At 20.8% G+C, this 24,751-nt stretch overlaps 6 protein-coding genes and 1 pseudogene across 6 annotated transcripts, besides 1 other annotated feature; 3 read left to right on the top strand and 4 right to left on the bottom strand.

The window, feature by feature from the left end:
• Nucleotides 1-107: 107 nt before the first annotated feature.
• On the bottom strand, nucleotides 108-5,575 carry PBANKA_1236600 (annotated as a pseudogene).
• Nucleotides 108-5,575: a sequence feature.
• An 896-nt stretch (nucleotides 5,576-6,471) lies between these two features.
• PBANKA_1236400 (AFG1-like ATPase, putative) lies at nucleotides 6,472-9,126 on the bottom strand (the record flags this gene model as incomplete). The annotated part of the gene is made up of 6 exons (XM_034566445.1): nucleotides 6,472-6,538; nucleotides 6,708-6,767; nucleotides 6,912-7,022; nucleotides 7,102-7,173; nucleotides 7,367-8,724; nucleotides 8,875-9,126. 6 exons carry the CDS (start codon nucleotides 9,124-9,126, stop codon nucleotides 6,472-6,474), a joined length of 1,920 nt encoding a protein of 639 aa, XP_034423041.1.
• A 782-nt stretch (nucleotides 9,127-9,908) lies between these two features.
• On the bottom strand, nucleotides 9,909-12,338 carry PBANKA_1236300 (ATP-dependent RNA helicase DDX1, putative; the record flags this gene model as incomplete). The annotated part of the gene is made up of 1 exon (XM_034566444.1): nucleotides 9,909-12,338. The coding sequence occupies one exon, from the start codon at nucleotides 12,336-12,338 to the stop codon at nucleotides 9,909-9,911; it is 2,430 nt and encodes an 809-aa protein (XP_034423040.1).
• Nucleotides 12,339-14,406: 2,068 nt separating this feature from the next.
• On the top strand, nucleotides 14,407-14,679 carry PBANKA_1236200 (conserved Plasmodium protein, unknown function; the record flags this gene model as incomplete). The annotated part of the gene is made up of 1 exon (XM_034566443.1): nucleotides 14,407-14,679. The coding sequence occupies one exon, from the start codon at nucleotides 14,407-14,409 to the stop codon at nucleotides 14,677-14,679; it is 273 nt and encodes a 90-aa protein (XP_034423039.1).
• A 475-nt stretch (nucleotides 14,680-15,154) lies between these two features.
• PBANKA_1236100 (ribosomal large subunit pseudouridylate synthase, putative) lies at nucleotides 15,155-16,868 on the bottom strand (the record flags this gene model as incomplete). Its single annotated transcript, XM_034566442.1, has 2 exons — nucleotides 15,155-16,391; nucleotides 16,534-16,868. The coding sequence occupies 2 exons, from the start codon at nucleotides 16,866-16,868 to the stop codon at nucleotides 15,155-15,157; spliced, it is 1,572 nt and encodes a 523-aa protein (XP_034423038.1).
• A 730-nt stretch (nucleotides 16,869-17,598) lies between these two features.
• Nucleotides 17,599-19,140, top strand: PBANKA_1236000 (conserved protein, unknown function; the record flags this gene model as incomplete). The annotated part of the gene is made up of 1 exon (XM_034566440.1): nucleotides 17,599-19,140. One exon carries the CDS (start codon nucleotides 17,599-17,601, stop codon nucleotides 19,138-19,140), a length of 1,542 nt encoding a protein of 513 aa, XP_034423037.1.
• A 1,109-nt stretch (nucleotides 19,141-20,249) lies between these two features.
• On the top strand, nucleotides 20,250-24,548 carry PBANKA_1235900 (zinc finger protein, putative; the record flags this gene model as incomplete). Its single annotated transcript, XM_034566439.1, has 3 exons — nucleotides 20,250-24,203; nucleotides 24,337-24,399; nucleotides 24,489-24,548. 3 exons carry the CDS (start codon nucleotides 20,250-20,252, stop codon nucleotides 24,546-24,548), a joined length of 4,077 nt encoding a protein of 1,358 aa, XP_034423036.1.
• Nucleotides 24,549-24,751: the final 203 nt, after the last annotated feature.

Here is a 24,751-nt window from a genome sequence, read left to right as displayed (position 1 = left end):
AATGTATATAAGATTATAAAAACATAAAATACAAAATAATGTAAGCGGATTTTAAACAAATATGTGTCCTATATGAGTTAATAACAATTACGAAAAAAAAATCATCTTTATTTTTTTAACTTTTCCAAGGGAAAATAATAATTACAATTATATATATAACTCCTGAGCATCAAAATAAATTAATAATTATATTTATATATAGCTTAAAAAATCACATGTTTTTACATTTAACTTCTCCAATTTTTCCCATTTATTTCATTTATTTTTATTCTTTTTTATATTTAATTATTTTTTTTTTTTTTACTTGCATTTATTCCTTGCAATTTTTTTAATCCCCGAATTATGTATGAAATAATCATTGCTCAGCTTTAAATTTATTAGTCTTTACAAAAAAAAGGAAAATGATAAATAATACATAATAACACAAAATATATTAATATTGATAAATAAACCTAAACTTTATTATAATTATTTATATATTCATTTCTATGAATAATTAAATATGTGCGCATTTTTTTTAATTGCTTACCATTTCATTTTTTTTAAGGCATCTTGATTTAAAATTTTTATATTTTGCTTTAGCAGTTCTACAGTGGAAAGGCTTCTTTTATTTTTTAACTTATAGGAGTCATTTATTTGGTTCATTTTTAAAAGCAATTTTTTATACGATATTTCTTTTATCTTTTTATCTTCCAATGCGCTCCTTTTAAAAAATATATATATAAACAAATGTAAACAAATATAAAAAGTAACAAAATAGTGTACATATTTCCAGCATGCACATATACTGTCTTTTAACAAATTAAATTCAAATTAAATAAATAATTGAATAGAGAAACAAGACATTTAAGCATTGTGAATAGTGAAAAGGGGATGGATATAGAACAAACTGAATATGTTATTTGAGTAAATCATAAATATAAAAAAAATAAATATATATAATTTTATATAATCCACTAAATTAAATAAAAATGAAATGTTCATTTACTTAAGTTCATTTATTTGGTTATCCTTTTCACGTATAATAGCATTTCTTTTGTTTGCCTCTTTTTGATAATAATTTTCTTTCAGTTTATAATTTGTTTGTAAATCATTGAAACTATGAAATAAAATATACATATATATATGTTTTATGTACATATGCATGATAATAAATTTTTTCTATTTATTATTTTAATTTTTTTTCTCTATGCCTATCTGTTTCATTTTCTTACAATTTAAGAAATAATCCATCAATAAATTCGTTTTTTTTAAGAACGGTTTTGCTGTATTCTTCCTTTATGTTGCTTATTTCTTTGTATACAGATATCAATTCTTTAATTATCAAATTTTTGGCATTAACTTGCTCATTTAGTTCTGTTATATCCACAAAGCTTTTCTGCACGTTTAGAGATAAATAATAAATAAGGAAATATACGAAATAAACACAAAAATCCATATATCTAAATACTTATACATGTGCATAATTTGAATAATGCTTTCAGTATGCAATATATATATATATATATATATATATATATATGCAACCATATCCTTTGTATTTCTCTTTGTATGAAAAAAATACCTCATCAATTTTATTCGAATTTGTCAAAAAGTGAATCCCTTGCTTCTGCTTTCCACTTTGCAGAGAATTTTGTGATTCATCTAGTTTTGAATTATGAGAAACTTCAGAAAAAATATTTTTACTGTCCAATGCTTTAGGGGAATTGTCCTGTATTGATTGGCTTATTATTGAAGTATCTGATTTATATAAATAATTTTTGGACATATTTTTTTCCACTTCAGCTTTTAATGAGCTAATAGTTAACTCTCTATCTTTTAACAAATGTTTATATTTTTCGATTTCTTTTAAACTACTATTTAACATTTCAGTAATTTCTTCTATATTATCAATTGGTTTATCTTTTGGGTAATTATAATTTGGCATATAACTAGTTTTTGGTATTTGAGATGTTTGCATAAAAGTTTCATTTGTATTCTTGTTGGGGGGTTGACTTATAATGATATTATCACTATGATTATGAGTGTTAATAATGCAGTTTCTATTTTCAAAATTATTTATTCTTAAGTTTGCAGAATTGGAATATAACTGATTTATTTCCACATTTCCAATATCGTGTATATCCAATTGAGAACCGGCTTTATTTAAACTTGTTACCATGCTTATATTTGTTTGATTTATTTCTGTATTAATTAATGAATTATTTTTTTCTCTTAATTGTATTATATATATTTCCCTTTGATTCAATTCTTCTTCTTTTTTATTAAGTTCGTCTTTTTGCTTTTTTATTATTTCTATTTGTTTGAATATATTACCTTTTAATATATTTAATTCATTAACTTCTTTTAAAAATTTATTTTTTTGCTCAATAAAAGATTCTTCTCTTTTAGATATTAATATATCTTTTTCTAATATTTTTTCTTTTAATATCATAATATCATCTTCACATTTAATATTGGGTATATCACTATTATATATATTAAAACTTTCCCTTTTTATTTCTTCTATATATATGCTATTCATTTTCATTTGTTCATTTTTATCAAAACAATTTTCATTGTCATGATAAATATGATCTTCATTTTTTAATTCCGTTTCCCTTTTCAATAATTTAGATTCATTCTTTTCAATTCCATATGACTTTAAATTGGTATTTTTCTTATATATATTTATATTTTCAATTATATTTTTTTCATTTTCGTTATCCATATTTTTCAATTTTTGTCTTTCATCTATTGCTTCAAATTCCTTTATTTTTTCGCTTAACATATTTTTTACATCATCCAATTCTCCTTTTTTTTCACTCAATTCCTTTTTTACTTCCTTTATTCCATCCACTTTTTTATTTGTTTCATTTTCGAGATTTTCCAAATTTCCCTTTTTTTCACTTAATAAAATATCTAATTCTTTCATCTGCTTTTCCTTTTCTTCAATCATATTATTTGCATCTATTACATCTTGTTTCTTTTTCTGTATCATATCATTTTCAATCTCGATTTCTTTCTGTGCTTTGTCTATTTCTTCATTTTTGAATTCAATTTCTTTCTGTGCTTTGTCTATTTCTTCATTTTTGAATTCAATTTCTTTCTGTGCTTTGTCTATTTCTTCATTTTTGAATTCAATTTCTTTCTGTGCTTTGTCTATTTCTTCATTTTTGAATTCAATTTCTTTCTGTGCTTTGTCTATTTCTTCATTTTTGAATTCAATTTCTTTCTGTGCTTTGTCTATTTCTTCATTTTTGAATTCAATTTCTTTCTGTGCTTTGTCTATTTCTTCATTTTTGAATTCAATTTCTTTCTGTGCTTTGTCTATTTCTTCATTTTTGAATTCAATTTCTTTCTGTGCTTTGTCTATTTCTTCATTTTTGAATTCAATTTCTTTCTGTGCTTTGTTTATTTCTTCATTTTCGGTTTCGATTTCTTTTTTTTTCATTTTAATCTGGACCATGTCATTTTCTATATCCTTTTTATTTTGATCATTTATTTCCTTTTTTTTTAGCAATTTAATATTTTCTTCAGAAATATTTTTAGATGACTTTTCAAGTTTCTTTTCTTCCAATTTAATAAATGATTTGCTTTTATAAATTTGTTTATCTATATTCTGTGAATAATTATTTGAGGCACCAATATCTTTAAACATTTCACTGCCTTCTTCTTCTTCTTCTTCTTCCTCAGTTTCTTTTTTTTTTTTTTTAAGCATTGAATATTTTTGTTTCAATTCGTCATATTCTAGTTCTAACTTAAAATTTTTTTCTTTTTCACTTTTTAAAAGTTTTTTTAAATATTCAACATTTGCATATTCTTGCTCAGTTTGAAAGGAATGCAGATTTGAGTTTCGAATCTTCAAAATCAAGTCATCTCTTGTTTTATCTATTTTAACAAAATTATCTTCTTCATTTTTGCAAACTTGGTTGTAAAGAAAATAGTTATTATCATTTCTTCCTCCCATTATTCCCATACTATTACAATTGCTTGTCATAAAATTGCTATTATTCAATCTGATTATATTTCCTGTATTATCTTTAGCTAGCTGTTGTTTATTATTATTGGACCCATAAATAGATAAAGAAGAATATAAAGCATTTCGTTTATTGTCAGAATCTTGAATCTGTGTATTATTATTTTGATTAAAAATATGTTGATCATGAACAGAACCTGTATTTATCCATTTCGAATTGTAATTCATTTTGTTTTCTCCAGATTTAAGATATTTATTTATAAATTTAAAAAATTCATTTTTAATATTATTTAAACATCGTCGCCTAACCTCAGATTCTATACTAAAAAAAAATTGCTTAGTATAATCATCAACGAATATAAATTCATTTAACAAAGTAAATAAATCATAAAAAATTTGTTTGTAGAAATTATCTTTTTTTATTTCATTTCTTTTCATATTTTCGATAATATTATTATATGATGTGTCTATTAAATTTTTAACATATTCATTTTTATTTTTTATAGTTTCTTTAATATTTTGAATATTTAAATGAATTTTTAAAATAATATCTTTCATATTTAATAAAAAATTTATGTCTATTTCTTTTTTTATAATATTATAATTTTTATATAAAGAATGATCTCTCTTATAGTCGATAAATTTATTATTATATTTTTTTGAATCTTCTTCAAATATATTTATTGTATCATCTTTTCGTTTTCTTTCGTTAATTTTATTTGAATAATGTTCATTTTCATAATTTATATAATTTTCACTTTTTCTGTTTATTGGTTCACTGAATTCTTTTACGTATTCTTCTCGTCCTTTCTCTAAATGTTTATTTATACACTTCCCTCTTTTTATTTTTCGAATATTTTTTTTTCTTTTTTCATCAAAGTAACTATCACTTAGGGTTCTAGATTTAATTCTGGTTATACATTTCATCTTATTTTTTTTACTTTTTATATTTTTTTTTATTTCACCTTTTTTTTTCATTCTGCTATATTTTTTATCCTCTCTGTTTCTACCCTTAGTATTATCATGTCTTTCCGTTTCATATTCTTCATTTTCTTCTTCATTTTCATCAGTTTCATCATTTTCATCAGTTTCATCATTTTCATCAGTTTCATCATTTTCATCATATTCCTTTTCTTTTCCCTTTTTTACAATTCGTTTTGAACTTGATTTATGTGGCGTTTTGCCTTTATTTTGTTTTCTGAACTTAGCTGTTTTATTTTTACATTGATTAAGAATTACATTATTTGTATAATCATTATCACCATAAATAATTTTTATATTTTGATTTTTATAGTTCGTTTTAATTTCATTAATATTATTATTTGTGTCTGAAGTATCATAATTATCACAACTTATACTTTTTCTATATAAATTTTTGGTTTTATTTTTTGGGACATTTTTTTTTTTTTTTTCATTTTTTTTTTGTCTATATTCTTCAATATTATTATCCGATTCATCTGTTTTGCTTGCAATTGTTAGTTTATAAATTTTATCAGCTAACTTTATATTATTTATAATATTATTTTCATAATTCGGAATAAGTAAAGACAAACTTCTTTTATTTTTTATTTTTTTTCCAAAATCTTTAGAATTATCTTTATTTTTATTATGACGCATAATGTCTTTGTTTCCTTTATAATTTAAATCCTTAACAATATATTTTTTTATTCTATTTTGTCTATATTTTTTTATTATTGTAATTTTTTAATAAATATTTTTGCATTTTTCTGGGAAAAAAAAGGAGATCCTAATTATCATTATAACAAAAAATGGATAAAGGAGTTATAATTTATTTTTATTATTATATAATATTAGTTATATAATTTGATTGTTTCAAAGCTTATGTTTTTTTATAGTTAAATTTTTGTAATATAATTGTATTCTTTATTATTGTACATAGTCTTATTTGTTTTTATATATTTTTTTCTCTCTTTTTACTAAATATAATATGCGCATGCTCATTATACAAAAAATTATAAAAATCGAAAGTTATATAAATAAAAAATTATAAAATAATGTTATTCCTTATTTTTATTTTTTCTAGTTTTATCATTTCGGTTCTTTACTCTCAATATATGAAATAAACTACTTACAAGAAAATCGCCAAAAATTGTAATGATTTATAAATATTATAAAAATATACATTATAACGATATAAAAAATTGAATTATTAAAAAATTTTCAAATAGACAAGCTATATATTTTAAAAAACTTATATATACCTTAAGGTTATAATTATCTCGCTTTTACATGATTACACAAAGCTTTATGTTTATATATAAAATATATTTTTAAAGTAATATGTTGAAATTAAAACAAAGAATTATTATATAGTTAAATAAAAGAAAAAAAATTATTTATATAATAAAAAAAAATCGTAATTTATAGTCAAATAAAAATACAAGATATTCATATCAGTGATAGGAAATAGGGCTCTTTTTTTTTAGCGACAAAAAAAATAAAATATAATATAAAAAATTAATATTTCTCGTATTTAAAATCTTAAACATTTTTTATATATCATTTTCATATAGTTTTTTGTGTTTTTCCAGATATTCTATTGTACACATATGCTTTATTCTAAAGAAAAATATATATAATAATCGAATCTATACTATGCATATATACAAATTATTTATTTTATTATACGTTTTTTTATACATTATTTAATAAATTCATATTTTATTTCTCTAAAATATAATTGTGCATATTTTTATGTAAATTATGTACATGTATTTAGATCAAATACCTAGACAAAGTTCTCATAGAAGCAAATGCATTTTCTTGGGATGTATCTATATCATTTTCGCTATAAAAAAATAAAAAGTTGCAACAATATACTGTGTGTATATATTTATAAAATATATTATGTAGAATTTGTGAATATTTTTATCAAAAATAGTAATGACAATAACAATCATATTTTATGGTTTTATTTCCCATATTTTATCACTCAAACAATAGATATGGAATCGGCTTCAACTCGACATTGGAACCTTCGAAATAATTCAAACTTCCTTTTATATTATATTCATAATTTATAATGTGAAAACATAAAATATTTCTAAAAAAAAAAAATACAAATTTGTATATAAGCATAATTTAATTTTTTAAATAATTTAATTTTTATTTTTTTTTCTTACCTTAGGTATTCTATAGGTATATATTCCTTATTAATATTATAATTGATTGCATCAAAAAGCTTGTTACAAATTCTGAAAAAAAAAAAAAAATTTATATTATAAAGTGGTAATAAATAAAGACCAAATAATATGAAATGAGAAGTCTTAACGGTATATTTAGATACTATTCGAAATATAAAAAATGAGATATATGACTATTTTTTTTTTATATTAATTTATGTGTGCATATAAATATAATGTATAAGTCATTTTTATATAAGTTTACTCTTGAGGTATTCCAAAAGAATGAACAATGTTACTAAAAATGAGTCGATTGAAAGTACTCGACTTTAATTGTTTATCAAAATGGTTTTTAAAATGATTAAAATTGTCAAACCTTTGTTTCATTTTTTCTATCAGATTTTGAAAATCTGAAATAATTGAATTTGTTTGAAAAATTTGAAAAATAGGTATATCGCTAAAAAAGAAAACTCTTGTATTTTTTTCATACAAAATGTCTATTAAAAGAATAAAACGTCTCATTTCATTTCCATTAATTTCTTCATTCATTTTTTCAATATCATAAATAAATATAGTGTTGTTTTGTTTTGATATAGCATTAAATTCGTCTATACTTGAATTTTGGCAACATAAATCTTTAAAAGAAAATATAGCATAATTATTTATATTATATGGAACGATATATTTTTTATAATTTGATACAAAAATTTTATGATTAATTTTTTCTACATTTTTAACATAGTCTATATTTTTTTTATATGTGCTCATATATATATTAACACATAATTTTTTTATTTCTTCAATTTTTTTAGACGGAATATTATAAATATTATTATCTGGATTAATATTTCTTAAACGAAAATCATGATAGTTATCAATTTCATATATATAATTAAACTTAAATAATAATTTTATAAAAGGAATAAATCTTTCCCTATTTAATCCATTATGATAAAGATGCAAAGGGTTTCTATTTGATGAGCATATTAAAATAGTACCTTGATAAAATAAATGCTTAAATAATGATTTAATAAGCATCGCATCTGATATATGTACTATTTGAAATTCGTCAATAAATATTAATTTATATTTTTTACTCATTTTTATTGATATATTTTTTATAGGTTCTTCTGAATTATTTAATTTTTCTTCATGAAAATCTTTATGAATTTTTTGCATAAAATTGTGATAATGTATTTTTAATTTCCCTATTTTAATTCTATCAAAAACTAAATTTAAAAAATATGTTTTACCTCTACCAACACTTCCATAAACATATATACCCCTTACATATTTTATTCCATTTTCTTTTTCTATATTTATACAACCATTAATATTATTATTATAAGAATTTTCGTTGTTTATACATTCATATCTTAGTTTATTTTCTTCTTTTTCTATTTTTATTTTATCATCAAATATGAAAAAATTATCATCATTTTCTAATTTCCCAAGTTCTTCTTCGCTTTCTTCAACTTCTTCCATATCTTTTCCTTTGATTCCTCTCTCTCTTTTTTTTTCACTTTTAAAAAATGAGCTAAAAAAACTTTTTTTAGATGTTTTGTCATTTTCCACTTTTTTCTCAACATTATGGTAGTAATTATTTATGTTGTTTTCGAAGGCCTGTGTAAGGATCAAATGCACGCACATATTAACTGTTCACACATAGTTATGTGAAATTTAGAACTGCGAATATATAACATAGACACACTCATGTAAATATATATGCTCAAAATATCAATATTTAAATTATTTTATTTTTTTTAAAAGTACTTGTAATATTAATATAAACTTATATTGGAAAGGATCCTTTTCTATTTTTTTCGTTTCCAGCAATTTATGATATAACTCAATAAACCCCGTATTTGTATTTTTGGCTACGTTTTTTTTAATATTATCCTTTTCATTTGATATCGAAAAATTTATATGTTGAGATTTTATAAAAGCACAATGATTTCGACACACATTGGATTTCCCTCCTATATTGTTTTTTAATATTATTTTTGAATTAAATAAAATATTCATTTTTGTAACAAAACAAACAAAAACCGAATGAAATTCACCAACAAAAAACTGTCATGTTGTTAGATCAAAACAAAGAATAGTAATAAAAAAAAAAATATTATTTAACCATTGAAATATATATTTTTTCAGTTAGCATATCTCCAAAATTCGGATTAATAATTTATATCATATGCCTTCAAATACACATTCTTTTTACAAAATTAAAATAATATAAAATAAAAATTTAACGACAAAAATTATAATTAAAAAATAAAGATTTTTTTTTTTTAAACAAATACCTAATTTTTAAAAAATAAAATAAATCGTTAATAACAGTGTAACTAATGCACATTCTCTCAAGCATTATGTTATAGAAAAAAAAAAAAAAATGACAAATAAGTGAGCTATTATTTTTATTAGCTTAAAAATAAAAATACCTTAATTTTTTTAAAAACATTTTCGCCTAATAACTATTTCATACTGCTTTTCACAGTTAGTATACTGAACAGCGCCATTAAGCTAGTTCTCATTGTGCAAATATACATACATACATACATACATACACGTACGAAAACATTCGTTTTTTATTGCCTCCTTTTAATTTCATGGATTATGAAAAAGTGGAAAGTATACATTGATATTCCCGAAAATTATGATGGAAACTAAAACGCAATAATATATGATCATAAAATTGCCCAAGTAAATAAGCACATGTTTATGCATTTTGTGGCATAATTAAATGATATTATATATGCATTACAATTATATAGAAAACGGATAAGTACCACTAAATAAATAGTATATTAAATAGCAAAATTCATTAATTCGTAATGTTTGCAACATATAGTGGCTTTCAATTTTTTGATGTTATTTATATTTTGATCAAACATGTTTGAAAAATCTGAGTGAATAATATCAGCAAAAATCGAATTCTGATTTTTATTCTGGTCTCTTCTACTTTTATTATTATTATTATTTACCAAATTATTTTTTAAATAATTTAATGGATCGAATAAATTTTCTACATAATAATACTTTGAATCGATAACATGCATTGGTATTTCTAGCATTTCATTAATTGTTTTAATATAATATGACTCGTTAATATAAATAGTACACCCTTTTTCTTCTTTTAAATTTCTATTATAACAATTCACACCCCTACTTGGACAGTTATGATACCAAACTTTTTCTTCTTCATTTTCTGAACTTAAAACAATACATAAACTATTTTTTCCATCTCTTCCTACTCTTCCAACTTTATGAAAAAAAGCACTATAATTATCTGACATAGTCATAATAATTAAATATCTTAAATTTTGAATATCAATACCTCGTGCTGCTACATCAGTGCATATTAAAAAACGAACTTCACCTTTTTTAAAAGCATTTAAATTATTTTTTCTTTCGTCATTTGACATTTTACCTTTTAATATAACACACGAATATTTATTTTCCTTTGTTGTTGCTACTGACCCTTTATAAGCTTTTCCATCCCCGACATGATTTAAAAAATTATAAATATTATCACAATCTAAATTTGTTCTACAAAATATAATACCATTTTGCATATTAAATACATTTATTATATGTACCAATTTTTTTAATTTATTTATTTTTATATTTAATGATATATCTTCTTTTTTTATAATATTTTTATTTAATACATGTACTTTATCTGTATATTCATATAAATCTGAATAATTCATGTTATTCATTTTTTCATTATATATTATATTAGCATATTCTATTTCTTTATCACTATATTGATATGTTTCTTTACTTTTTACATAATAAATACAAACATATATATGTGATGGGATTATATTTTTCCCATATTTTAAATCAATAAATATTGGTTTATTTGTTATTTTATTTATACACTCTCTTACATTTTTTTCTTGTAATGTTGCTGAAAAGAAACATGTTTGAACATTTTGACTATATTTCATACATGCATCTTTTATTTGAAGAATAGATTTTTCATCACTATTTATAAGTTCATCTGCTTCATCTAAAATTAATAATTTTATATTATTAAGATTTATTGTATTTTTTTTTATATTTTCAATTAATTTGAATGATGTACATACAACAATGTTACTATATGAGTTTGGATTTTTTGATCCTTTTTTTCTTTTATCTCCAAAATTTTGCTCCCCACCAACAATTAATTCTATATTGATAGAACAGTTATCAAAACATTCTGAATATCTTAAATAGTTATTGTAGGTTTGCATTGCTAAATCTCTTGTTGGGCACAACACTATGCAATATAATTTTTTTTGATTATTTTCAACAGATTCATTATGATTATCTCCAATGCAGTTATTCGTTTCTTTTTTTCCAAATGTAGATGAATTTTCTACATCTTTTATATCTGAATCGAAGTATATTTTTCTTTCAGAATTTTCATTTTTTGTATTGTCGCTAAAAATAGCAGCTAACTCTTTATAATATGTATTGTCTATATATTTCAAATTTTTAAATTGGAAACTTACATGAAAAGATGTTCCAAATATATATGGAAAAAAAGGTATATCATTATATTTATAAAATATTTTAAAAGCATTTCCCATAAATTTACCATTTTTTTTAAAAGCAATAATATTAGATCTTTTATTTATCAAACATGTTATTATATCATTTGTTAAAAATGGTTCCCCATATTTTTCCTCTCTGCTATTTGTATATTTACAACCATTACTACTATATGTATAATTATATTTTAATGTGTCTTTAATTAATGGACAAAAACCGACATTTATAAAGCTTTTATCTAATATCTTTATTTCAAATGCATACATATCATTTTTTATTTCACAATCTACTTTTATTTCTTCATAAAAATTTGAACTATTTCGGCAAATACATTCATATTTATCATTATTAATTTGAACCCTAGGATTGTAATTATTTAAAGATTTTATCACAAATTGTTTTATTTTATTCTCCTTTATATTATTATCGCATAGTAGCATCTCTTTATTATTATTGTTGTCGCTTTTTGAATATGCTCCAATATTTCTGAACAGTTCATGCACTATTTGTAAAGACGATACAATAAAACTCATAGTTTTACCTGTACCAGTTTCTGCACATGCACATAAATCACCACCTCCTAAAATTAACGGAATAGATTCTTGTTGAATTGCTGTTGGAAGATCAATTCCATTCTTTTCTAACATTTCACAAAGGTTGCTATGCAACCCTAATTCTTCAAAAGCAGACATTATTCAAACAAATGTGTAAAAATAAAATAAAAAACGAGAAAATGCATAAAATTTTTTATTAACTGTGCATAATATATTCTCTCCTTATAATCATGCAAATAAATTGTTGAATAGCTACATAATTTTACAATGTCTGCCGAAAATATTGTTCACCTTTGTTAATTTTAGGTTCAAATAATAAGGGTAACAATGTAAATATACATAAAAATAAATGACACACTACAATGCATAAAATGATTGTTGCTGTTTTTTAATAAAATTTATATGTATATCTATGTAAATGTTTACTATACATATCCTTTTTTTAATTTTAAAAATATATTTAAAAAAAAAAAAGAATTTTTCAATATTCAATAAAAAAACTTTACATTTTATCCAAGGTTTGACTAAAAAAATACATATTTATCAATTTACGAAAGTGCATGTGTTTAGCTAGCTATTCTTGTAAGGAAACAAAAAAATATTTTCAATTCATGTAATTATTTAAATATAAATAGTAGCATATTAAATATATCATTTTACCTTAAAAAATTGTTTCAATTTTAATATAAATTTTGATTTAATTTAATTTATTTCATATTGTAAATCTTATAGAAAAGGTGGTGTATATATTAAGAGAAATATTTTTTCCAGCATTTTCTTCACAATATTATTTTGCATATACATACATATATGTGCGTATTATTTATAATTCTCTACATATGTATATATTTTTTGTGAAGGGGACTTAATTATAAATTTACAAAAATCAAAACTATAATTAATTACTTTTTTTTATTTAGCATAATATATTTTTTTCACTTTATTCAAATGGCAAATTATAGAATTGTTCAAAGTTAAAAAAAAAATGTATACTTATGGATAAATGAAATAAAGAAACATACTTTAAAAATAATTAATGTTTTTATCAATCCAGATTATATTTAGTCTTTTTTTTGATATACCATTATTATTCAATTAAGTTGGTTGGTTCAAATAATTTAAAATATATATTCGCTTTATATTATTGTATAAATTTGATAAGTATATATTAATGTGAAGGTCTATATATTATATACATATTTATAATGTATTGAAACAACTATCGTATATAGTTTGATCATATATAAATCTTAAATTATATTTTTTTTATTTACATTATTGCATATATATATATAATAAAAATGGTTAATACCATTATACTTATTATGAATATGTTATATAATAGTGTTGGATTTTCAAAAAATATATTAAAATGGGGATAAAAAAAGGTAAAATTCCTTCTAATTTTTTTGTCACAATTAGTTTCAAAAGACATATAGATATGCTATTTTATATTTTTTATAATTACATTTTTTTAAGTTTCGATCATTATCGTTAAAGACAAATTATTTGTTTATAATATAAATAGTTTTAATGAATACCTTGTTATTGTATAAGAATAATAAATGTGAAAAATGTAAAATACGCATATTATCTCTATGAATTTTTACAAAATATAATTATGTTTCGCAATAGCTATATCACATTAATATTTGCAAAAATAAAATAAAGTAAAACAGGAATATACAACAATTGAAATGCAAAATTACAACTTGGTATGTACGCATGCATGAAAAAAAATGTTTTAATTATAATGAATTAAACAATCTTATGCGATATTTTTTTTTAAAGGTTCTTTTGAGCTGTTTCATTTTTGTAATAATTATTTGTTACACATTGTGAGGATCACTTAGTATTAACAAAATAAAAAATATTTGCAATTCCCCTTTTTTGTCTATTAAATTATGAACCCCAATATATGTGTAAATAAATATATATCAAATTATATTAAAGCTCAATATTCGCAATTTTGTCTTTTCACACACGTTATTTCTGTTTTTATTTGTCTCTACAATTATGACCATATTTTATGTCATCACAGCTATTACTGATAAATAAAAACAGAAAAACAATATATATATATATATATATATATATATATATATTTGGGGGGATGAAAAGAAAAATACATTTGATTTGTATAGCACCCAATCCATTATAATAGTCATAAATATATATATTTATTTCGAAATTAATATATATAAAAATGAAGCCTATTATTTTAAAAAATAATTATTCAGAGTTTAGTTTAGAAGAACAAGTAGCATTTTCCAGTGATGATACTACAGATACTGCTTTTACAAAAATAAAATCAAGTAAAGGCAATAAACAAAAAAATTCAAACTTATATTTTATTTCAAAAAACATAAATACAAAAAGAAAAAAAAGATTCCGAGATTTATCAGTACTAGATGATTTCAAACTCATACTATTCGGATGCATGGGAATAAGAACGTATAAGATGGTTTATTGTTTTTAAAAATGAAACAAAATACAAAGAAATAAATCATTTAAAATGCATTCATATTTATATTAGAAAATAACCATATCCATATATAATGAACTAAGCAGTATTATATAATATAGTTATGCTCATATATATGTATTAATTCATTATCTTTATGCAAACAGCCAAATGGACATGAATTATTTGGATTTTTTATTAGCAATAATAATATTTTTTTTTTTTTATTACAGTATAAATATTTTGTATGCATTTTGCACAGTTTTAATTTATTACTTTTAAAACAAATTTGAATGATCTGTATGTTCATGTAGAACATCTTAAAAAAATGAGCAAATAGTATTATATAACCATCGTTATTATTAGTACATAAAAAAAGTTATAATAGTTGTATAAGAATATAAACAAAAAAATGTTTTAAAAAGACATTATAAAAATTATGTTCAAAATGTTTTAGATAAAATAACTGGAACCGTTTTTTAAAAAATCATTACCCCCAATTAAACTTATTGACACTATCATGAATGTCATCAAATAAATCATTTGGGTTTTGATATTTATCATTTTTAACAGAATAAATACTATTTTTATCTATCATTTTGTTATTTATAAATGTTTCTGTTACATCAACTTTTTCAATATTCTCAGATTTTAAATCCTTGGAATTATTTTGGTGGTTTGTTTTTTCAAATTTTTGAAAATTTTTTACAATTATTTCAGTTTTAGAATTTTCTGATCTTCTATATTCCATATTGGTTTGATTTGTTTGATATTTTTTATCCTCTTTTGCAAAATTTTCGAACGTTTCCTGTCTTGAATTTTCAAGGATTAAAGAGTTATGTAGTAAAGCATCATATGCGTATTTTTCTTTTTTTAATTTCCTATCCACTTTTTGAATATTTTTATTAATATTTTTAACATTATAATTAATAAAATTATGATTAATCAAATAATTATTTTTTAAAAAACAGTCATCAAATGTTCGTGGTTTTTCATTTACAAATTTACTTAATATATCATCACATATTATATAATCTTTATCAAATATTTTTTGTTCTAGAATATTTATATTTTCACTTTTATTTAATTTATTTTCTAGTTTTATATTTTCGTTTTTTATTATTATCCAACAATGTAGCATCATCCTTTCTGCATCGATTCTTTTTTTTACATATTTTTCCACATTAAATTTTTCATTATTAATGCCTTCAATATTAATTTCATCGTTTTTATTATCTATATAATCTGTAATATTATAATTGTAAGTAGTAATGTTTTTACCTGAACTGTTAATATAATTAATTTTATATTTATTTTCAATCATATCTTCAAAATATGTTTCATCCCCAACTATTCCACTACCTAAGCATATGGAATGTAATCTTAACTGATGCCTTCTTCCTGTGATTGTTCGAAGTTCACATAAAGTTACTTTTTCATTTTTTAAATATGTATGCTTATATGGATAAATTAAACTATAACAATATTTTCCAGTATCATAATAATCATTGTAGTTATAACATAACTTCATTTTAAATTCATTTTTAACTTTACTTATTGGAACATTTATATGTAAAACATCAAGGGGTAAATGCCCATATAATATAGCTAGATATATCTTGCTTATATTTTTACTTTCAATATTGTAATTTAAAATATTTGAACTTAATTTATCTTTGGCAATAATTAAAAGTCCACTTGTAGCATAATCCAGTTGACCACACATTCTGCAAAGGGAAAGTTAAAAAAAAAAAATAATAGTTAAATATTCTACACACAAAATTAGCTGTATTTTTCACACCTTTCTAGGAGTATATATATGGATATTTTTTTTAAATTATCATAAACTATAATATATTATATGCCTACCTGAATGTATTTAAATTCCTTTTTTTTCGAAGCAGTGTTTCTACAGACGGATAAATATCATCAAGTTTCCCCTTCTCTAATTTAATATCATATGGTTTATTTACAACTAAGAAAAAATCATTTTCATATTCTATTTTTAAATCGTGACCTTTGTAGCTTTTGTATAATGGTGTAGCGTTTTCCTTAACTACATTATTTTGATTCTTCATATTTTCACATTTATAATTATTAAAATTTCTTCTTGTTAATCGGAATTTGCTTCTTTTTAATTTTAATTGAATAATTTGTTCTCTGTGATGTCTTGATATATTATTAAATATTTTACTAAAAATCATTTTTTTTTTTTTTTTAATTTTCATTGTTTTGGCTACTTTCTGACTTGTTCATAATTTTATTAAAAAAAATGTATGTATGTATGTAATTATCGCTTGTTATAAATCCTGCGGCAGTTATACATTTGTATGCATAAATATATAAATATGATAGCTTTCTTTCAAGCTAATATATCATAATAATTTTATATTATTTAAGAGATAAGCTCAAGTTTCCACATTTTTCTCTATATTCCCAATCGTAATAATATTTTTTATGGTGCTGTCGATTTTTTTTTCTTCATCGGAGCATCTCATAATTGTTTTTAAAATAGTATGCATATTGGCTTGTATTCATTTTGTTTTATTATTTTTACTTTATTAATAAGGCATAGAATGGATTCAATATATTCAACAATTATTTACAAAAACGTATTGTATATCACAATTTACACATAAAATATATATATATGCAATTAGTTTTGTTTATTCGCAAATTGGTGTAGTTGCATATAATGTTATTCCATTTTTAGGAAAAAATATTATCAAAAATTATGGTATTGAAAAAAAATTTTTTAATTAATATTACATAATACATCCAATTATATAATACTATAAAATCAAATATAATTAAAATAAACTGATTAATTTATATCGTGAAGAAAGCAATTGTGAAGGTGAAAAAAAAACATGCTAAATATGCGAAACGAAAAGGCATCAAAGTAAAAGTGTTATGTGACACAATTTAAAGATTATGACAAAAATACAAATATTTTTTTTCATTTTTTTCATCTTTTTGAAAGTAATAAAATGTAAAAAGAGTAACAAACAAATGTACTCCAGTTTTGTGAGTGTATATAATAATGATAGTATATTTTCACCTCTGAATCGAAAACATATAATAAATGTGTCGAGAAATGACGAAGAAAAACGATACTTAAAATACAGTAATAATAATAACATAAACAAAGACAAAGATTTTGGAAATTTGAATTGGCAAAATGTAGGATGGAAAAAAAATCATAATAGAAAAAAAAAAATATGTATGCAAAATGAAAAATATAATGATGATAAAAACTTTACTAATAATTTTAATGATAATAGTAGTAACAACATATTAAGCGAAATAAATAAAAATATCAATAACGAATATAAACCAGACGTTGTAAATTGTAATAATATAGATATTACGAGTGAAGATAAAGAAGTAATTGCAAGTAAATTCGAAAATAAAAAAAATGAGTTTATACAAAAAGTCAAATTCCCAATAATAGGAACACAACTAAAACCATCAGGAGGTTTTGCAAAAGAAATTTTAAATATAATTAGAGAAAGCAACGATTATATTAATATTGTTAATGAAGAAATTATTCAAGAAAAACTTGATAAAAAAGTCAAAGGTAATGATTTATCATTTTTTGACACAGAAAACACATTAGAACAACATGAAATCAAATATTTACAAAAAGTATATGATAATAATCATGTTTTAAATATATATAATTTTCTTTTAGTATGGAAAGAAAAAAAAAATGTCGACCTTTCTGTTTTTGTTTCAAAAATTACAGAAAATTCAAATCTTCTTCCTGGTGAAAGAACTGTTATTAAATTTACAGAAATTGAAAAAGTCCAATTTTTAAAAAAAATTAGAAAAAATAAAAATGTATGTATTGCTATGATTTTTGTTGACAATAAAAACACAAGTAATAATAATGAAACATCTGTTAATCATAATATGTTCCCCATTGGAATTTTATCACATCCTTTAGACATTTCTTTGTTAGATAGATGTGGGGAAATATCTGTTTTAAATCTATATAGATTTAAAATTAACAATTATAATGTTACAGATACTGATTTTATTGTAAATGCAGAACTTTTTGTCGATAATAATAAAAGGCTTAAAAATTATGACTTAACACATGAAAATAAAAAAGTTATTATGAATTTATATGATAAATTATTAGAACTTAAAATTAAATATAATGAAAAAATTGGAAAAAGTCAAGAAAATGAAAAACTTAAACATTTAGAAAAAATAACTGAACGGATTGATGAATATGTCAATGTTCTAAATATAAATAAATCAATTCACTTTAAAAATAATACAAACCTAGATTTCTATACTTCTCTATATTTAGAATATTTATCTTTTATGGCATTGGACATAAATGCAAATATACAAACAAAACTTCAAATGATGTATACAGATAATACTGAGTTGCGCTTACACACTGTCAAGACATATTTAATGCAACTATATGATGATTTAAAGGAAAAATTAAAAGGGTTATAGAAAATAAAAAGAGAATGAAAAAGAATATAGTTTGAGCAAAACCAAAAACATTTACTTTATTGCTAACCTTTTTGTGGATTCATACATATAATATATCTTAGATATGTACACAAAAAAACAAAAATGTGGAAAATATTTATAAATTTTTTATAAAATTTTACAAATTTATCATTTATACAATTTAAGATTATGTGTAATTTTTATCAAAAGTGAAATTTCTTTTTATAATTTTGAATTAATATTCATAAGCATGAATATATTTCACATTTATATGTGTAGTACATACCAAACACATGAATTACTTCCCTTTTTTTTTATGGGATTACTTTTTTACATTTACAATCCTTTTAATTTGTTTTATAACACCATTTTTTTGTGTGTCATTGTATTTTAACTTATTTCCTATTTTTCTTTTTTTTTTATTTTTAAAATATGCTATTCATTATACATGTGATTTAATTGTACATAATCGAACGAAAAAAAAATGACGAATTATATCAAAAATTATATATATTTATTCATACATTTATTTATTTTTTGACGTATAATTCTTTTTATATATAGATATAATACATTTGCATTTTTTATTTTATCTGTGATGTAAATGTAAACTATTTTATTAATATATGTAAATTTAATTGGCTACATTTTTTTTTTTTTTTTCAAGTACATAGAAATTTCTGATGCTGTATAATATATAATCTTGTATATGCTTTTGAAATATTAAAAAAAAATAATTTTAAACCTATACAAATTAATTTTTATACCTATAGTATTATATTTGTAAATATATATTTTTTGAATATACTATTATAAGATAATTTTTGCCTAATATATAAAAGCAATATTTAATATGTGGAAATAATGTAAACTTTTTGTATGAACATATACTAATTATTTATAAGCCTTTTATTTTTATATTTTCCATTTATCAAATATATACAATATTATGATATTTTTATTATTTAAAAGATTTACTTCGTATTATATTATTTGACATTGTTTACAGCACCAATTCATTTATTACTCATATATTTATTTTCTTTTGTTACATCATATTTGAATTTGTTATTTGCAATATATTCGACATACATTTCTTTTTTTTTCAAATGAATAAAAACAAAAAAAAAGAAAAACTTAAAAGGAAAAAAAAACACACTAATTCTAATTTAAATCTATGCAAAGAGATAAATGACGGTTTTAGTAAACATTCAGACAAATCACCAAACAATAAAAAAGAAATATGTAATCATAATAACACTAACAAATTAAAAATTAATAACAATGATAGTTCGAAAAAAGAAATAATATCGAATACGTCCAATCATTACACACCCGAAAATCCTCAATGTGTAAATAAAGAAGGAAAACAATGTGGTAAAGAAAATAGCGATAAAGAACAGAATGGTGAACATAGTGGTGAACAGTGTTGCCAAAGCGGCAAAAGCTTGGAGCCCAAAACTAACGACGAATTAAACATGTCTCAAAATGACACGTCGAAAATTCGAAAAAACAATTTTGAAATAAACAGTGATTGGGTTACAGGAAAAGATAAAGGAAATCAACATGATGATATATCAACTCCAGTTTTAAAAAAAATTGAAAATACAAAAGGGGAATCGGGGATAGAAGAAATAAAAAAGAATGATAATTCTAAAGTTAATAAAGACGAAATATATAATTTGCTTAATCTAAATAATATGGAAGAAATCGAGAAAAATATAAATTATATATTTCCTTCTATAGATTTTGATAATAACAAATCAGAAGGTATAGTAAATGTAAAAAATGATGATAAAAAATTTGAAGAAGAAATAAATAAAGAAATAAACAAATTTCAAAAAGATATTAAGGATGTTTATTTTCATCACAACTTGAAGAAAGGAATGAAAAAAAATAAATGTGTAAATTACGAAAAGAATAGGAACCAATTAAACTCTACATGTGATATTAGTTTAAAAAATATATTTTTAGAAAATGAGTTTGTTAATTTTTCAGAAATATTAATTAAGGGAAATATTTTTCTTAACCTTAAAAAAAAAATTATAAAGAAAAAAAAAAAACGAAAAAAAAAAAAAAGTAAAACCAAACTAAAAACACAAAATTATAAATTAATAAAAGAATTGTGTTTATTCGATGATGCATATACAAAAGAAACAACACAAACACAAAGAAAAAATGAAAAAAGGGTGAGCAAATATTATATATTTGAATACAGTTGCGGTAATACAAAAATACAATCTATTACTGGATGTATTATATGCTACAAGAATTATGAGTTTTATAAAAATAACAATATAAAATGTTTAAAAAAAAATATAAAGATATATGAAAATGATAGAAATAACATAAATATTTCAAAGATAAGCCAAAAAGAGGAAAACATATTTGAAAAAGACAAATATAAAAATCATAATTTTAATAAAAACAAAATAATGAATATTAACTTAGTAAATGAAAAAAATATTTCAGTTTTATTATGTGTTAATGTTTCAAATTGTATATCTCCTTCTGCTTTTTTAGAACTTTTATACCCATGTGATAATTTTATATTTTTTTTAAAAGTTTTAAATAAAAAATGTTATGAAGAATATATGATATATTTCTTAACATTTAGTATTTATACTAAAAAAATTCTGAACAAAGCTAAAAAAATATATTTTTTTAATATGAAAAAAAAAAAAAAATTTAAAATATATATTGTTAAAGGAATTACAATGAATGTAACTTCTTGTATTACCAGAAATAATAATTCCAATTCTTACATTAATACAAAGAAATTTTATAACATCGATTTGGAAAAAAAAATTATGTGTGCAAATAATAACAATCATATTGAAAATATACAATTAATATCAAATACTAATTTTATTAATCCATTTTATCTTATATCACAAAACAAATTTCAACTATCATGTGCTGTATGTCTAGAACCTTTATATTCAGAAAATTTAAACAAAATTATTTCTCACATTTTTAATTTTAGTTTTCAAAAAAAATATGCTTCAAAAATTAAATGTAATAAAGAAAATTATATTTTGAATAATATAAATTCTGAATTTAATGCTTCTACCAAAATAAAAAAAGTTAAAACCAACTCATGTAATAATTTTATAAGGGAAGAAAAATTAAGCATTGATATCAAAATCGAAAATTCCAAAGTAAAAAAAAATAATATTAGCGATTATAATAACAAAATTAATATAATTTCATCTATTTCACCAAATACTAATACTCCTTATAATAATATTTTTCTAGAATGTTACAAGACAAATGATAAACATAGTAAAGAAGAAAACAAAATTCAAACATATCCCTCAAATTATTATTATAACAATCTTAATACATTAAATAATTATAATTTGAACGAATATGCATACTATTTATCTGTTACAAATCTTATAAATAATATGCAAAATAAATATAATAGCCAAATGAAAAGAGAAAGGAAACAAAATGATAAAGCCAAAATTTTTAATAATGTTCCTATAAATATATTATGTAGCCATATATTTCATTCTAATTGTTTGAAGAAATGTTGTTTTACTTCCTGTCCAATATGCCGATATAAACAATATAATTATGAAATAGCTAATTGTGATATTTGTAAAAAAAATTATAATTCCAAAATATGTTTGTCTTGTGGTTTTATTGGATGCTCTTTTAATTATGATAAAATTGTTAAAATCAAAAAAAAAAAAATTAAAGAAAAAAAACAGCTTTTAAAAAAAAAAAAAATTATAATAAAAAAAATATCTTATATTTTTAGAAAAATAATTAAATCATTTATGCCAATATTTAATACCATCATTTTATCTCTATATTATAAAAGTAAAATAAAATGTGTATATAAAATACGAACTAATCAAATATGTATCTATAAAAGAAAGAAAAATAAATATCTCTCCACCAATTATAATAATAAACAAACGAACTATATTACATATTATTCTGATAGTCATAATAAAAATAAAAAAATATTTAATCATAAATATTCCACACCCCAAAATAATAATTGCACACAAAATGAAAAAACACCAAATGATACTTTATTAGTATTTTCAAATAATGACAATATATATATGAACAATTTAAACAAATTTTCTAAATATATTTATATAGGAAAATTAGCTAACAAAAAAAAAAATGTTTCATATTATTTTTCTCAAAGCATAAATAAATGCATTATTAAGAAGGATTCTAAAAAAAAGAATGATTTTATCAACTCTAAAGAAAAAAAAACTGTTAACAAATGCAAGTTACAAAACAAATTTTTTAATACTAATATTATACAGGCAAATAATAAAAAAGAAACTAGAAAAGAAATGAATAAAAGTGGCAAAGACTATATGCACATGAACAAAATCTGTGCGCTGGAAAATAATTGTAGCATTGTAGCTGTAGAGAAATATAGAAAATATCCCTTAAAAAAAAAAAAAAAAAAAATTAATGATCATGCAAAAACTCATTTTTATGAAACACAACATAATTATTTTTTTGATGTTAAAAAAAATTCAGTTTATGATTATAGTAGTGATATATATATAAAAAAATTAATAAATTTAAAAATTCAAAATAAAAAATTAAAAAATATATATAATACAGGGAATATATATACAAATGGAAATAGTACAAACCAAAATGAAGAAATTATAAATAAAAAAAATATTATATTATATATATACGATTTTAACCAATTGTTAAATGCCTTATTAGAAAGCCAAAGAAATAGTTTTTTATCATGTATACATGATTTAAAAATAAATTATGAAAATATTAACATGGATAATTTAAATGATATTAATAAATGTGTTAAGGAAATATATATTTTACAAGAAAAAAATAATAATCTAAAAAATGAAATAAAAAAAAAAATTAATGTACTTATAGATAAAATAAAAACAAATAGTGATTTATCTCGGGAACTTAAAAATGTGGAAACAATCAATGCGAAATTATGTGCAGATCAAAGAAAACAAATATATAATTATGATTTAAAAAATGAGCAAAAAAAAAATATTATCAAAGAAAAACAGCAAATAATAAAGGAATTAAACAAACAAGTAATTTACTATCGATTTATATATTTGTACATATTCTATGTTTATTTTACATTCCTCATTTATATTTATTAAAACATATATATACATAGACAATACTTATACATATCTATTCTCATTTGTTCTATTTATTTAGATAACTGATTTGAATTTCCACAAACTTGTATCTTCAAAATTTTCTCAAAATTCAGAAATAACAGTAATTCTAAAAAATATAAATATCATCTAAATTTTAATATGCTAAATAATTGGGACTCATTCATATTTTTTATTTTTTTTTTTTTTTAGAATTCTTTTTTTATGATTGGAGAAAAGATAACAAATAAGACCAGATTTAAAAAGCGATAAAATTTGATGAATCATTGTGTTTATAATGTCTATATAATACATATGTTTATTATGTTTTATATATCTTTATATATTCTTTATATATGTTTATATGTTATTTTTTTAAGTTTTAAATAATACCGTTGTTTTTGTATATATATTCTTTATTTTGATCTATGCATATATGCTTTCACTTACTTATATTGTACAAGCATATATGCATA

The sequence above is a fragment of the Plasmodium berghei genome (assembly GCF_900002375.2).
Source record: "Plasmodium berghei ANKA genome assembly, chromosome: 12".
Lineage (NCBI taxonomy): Eukaryota > Apicomplexa > Aconoidasida > Haemosporida > Plasmodiidae > Plasmodium > Plasmodium berghei.
This window is presented reverse-complemented; position numbering and strand designations above follow the sequence as displayed.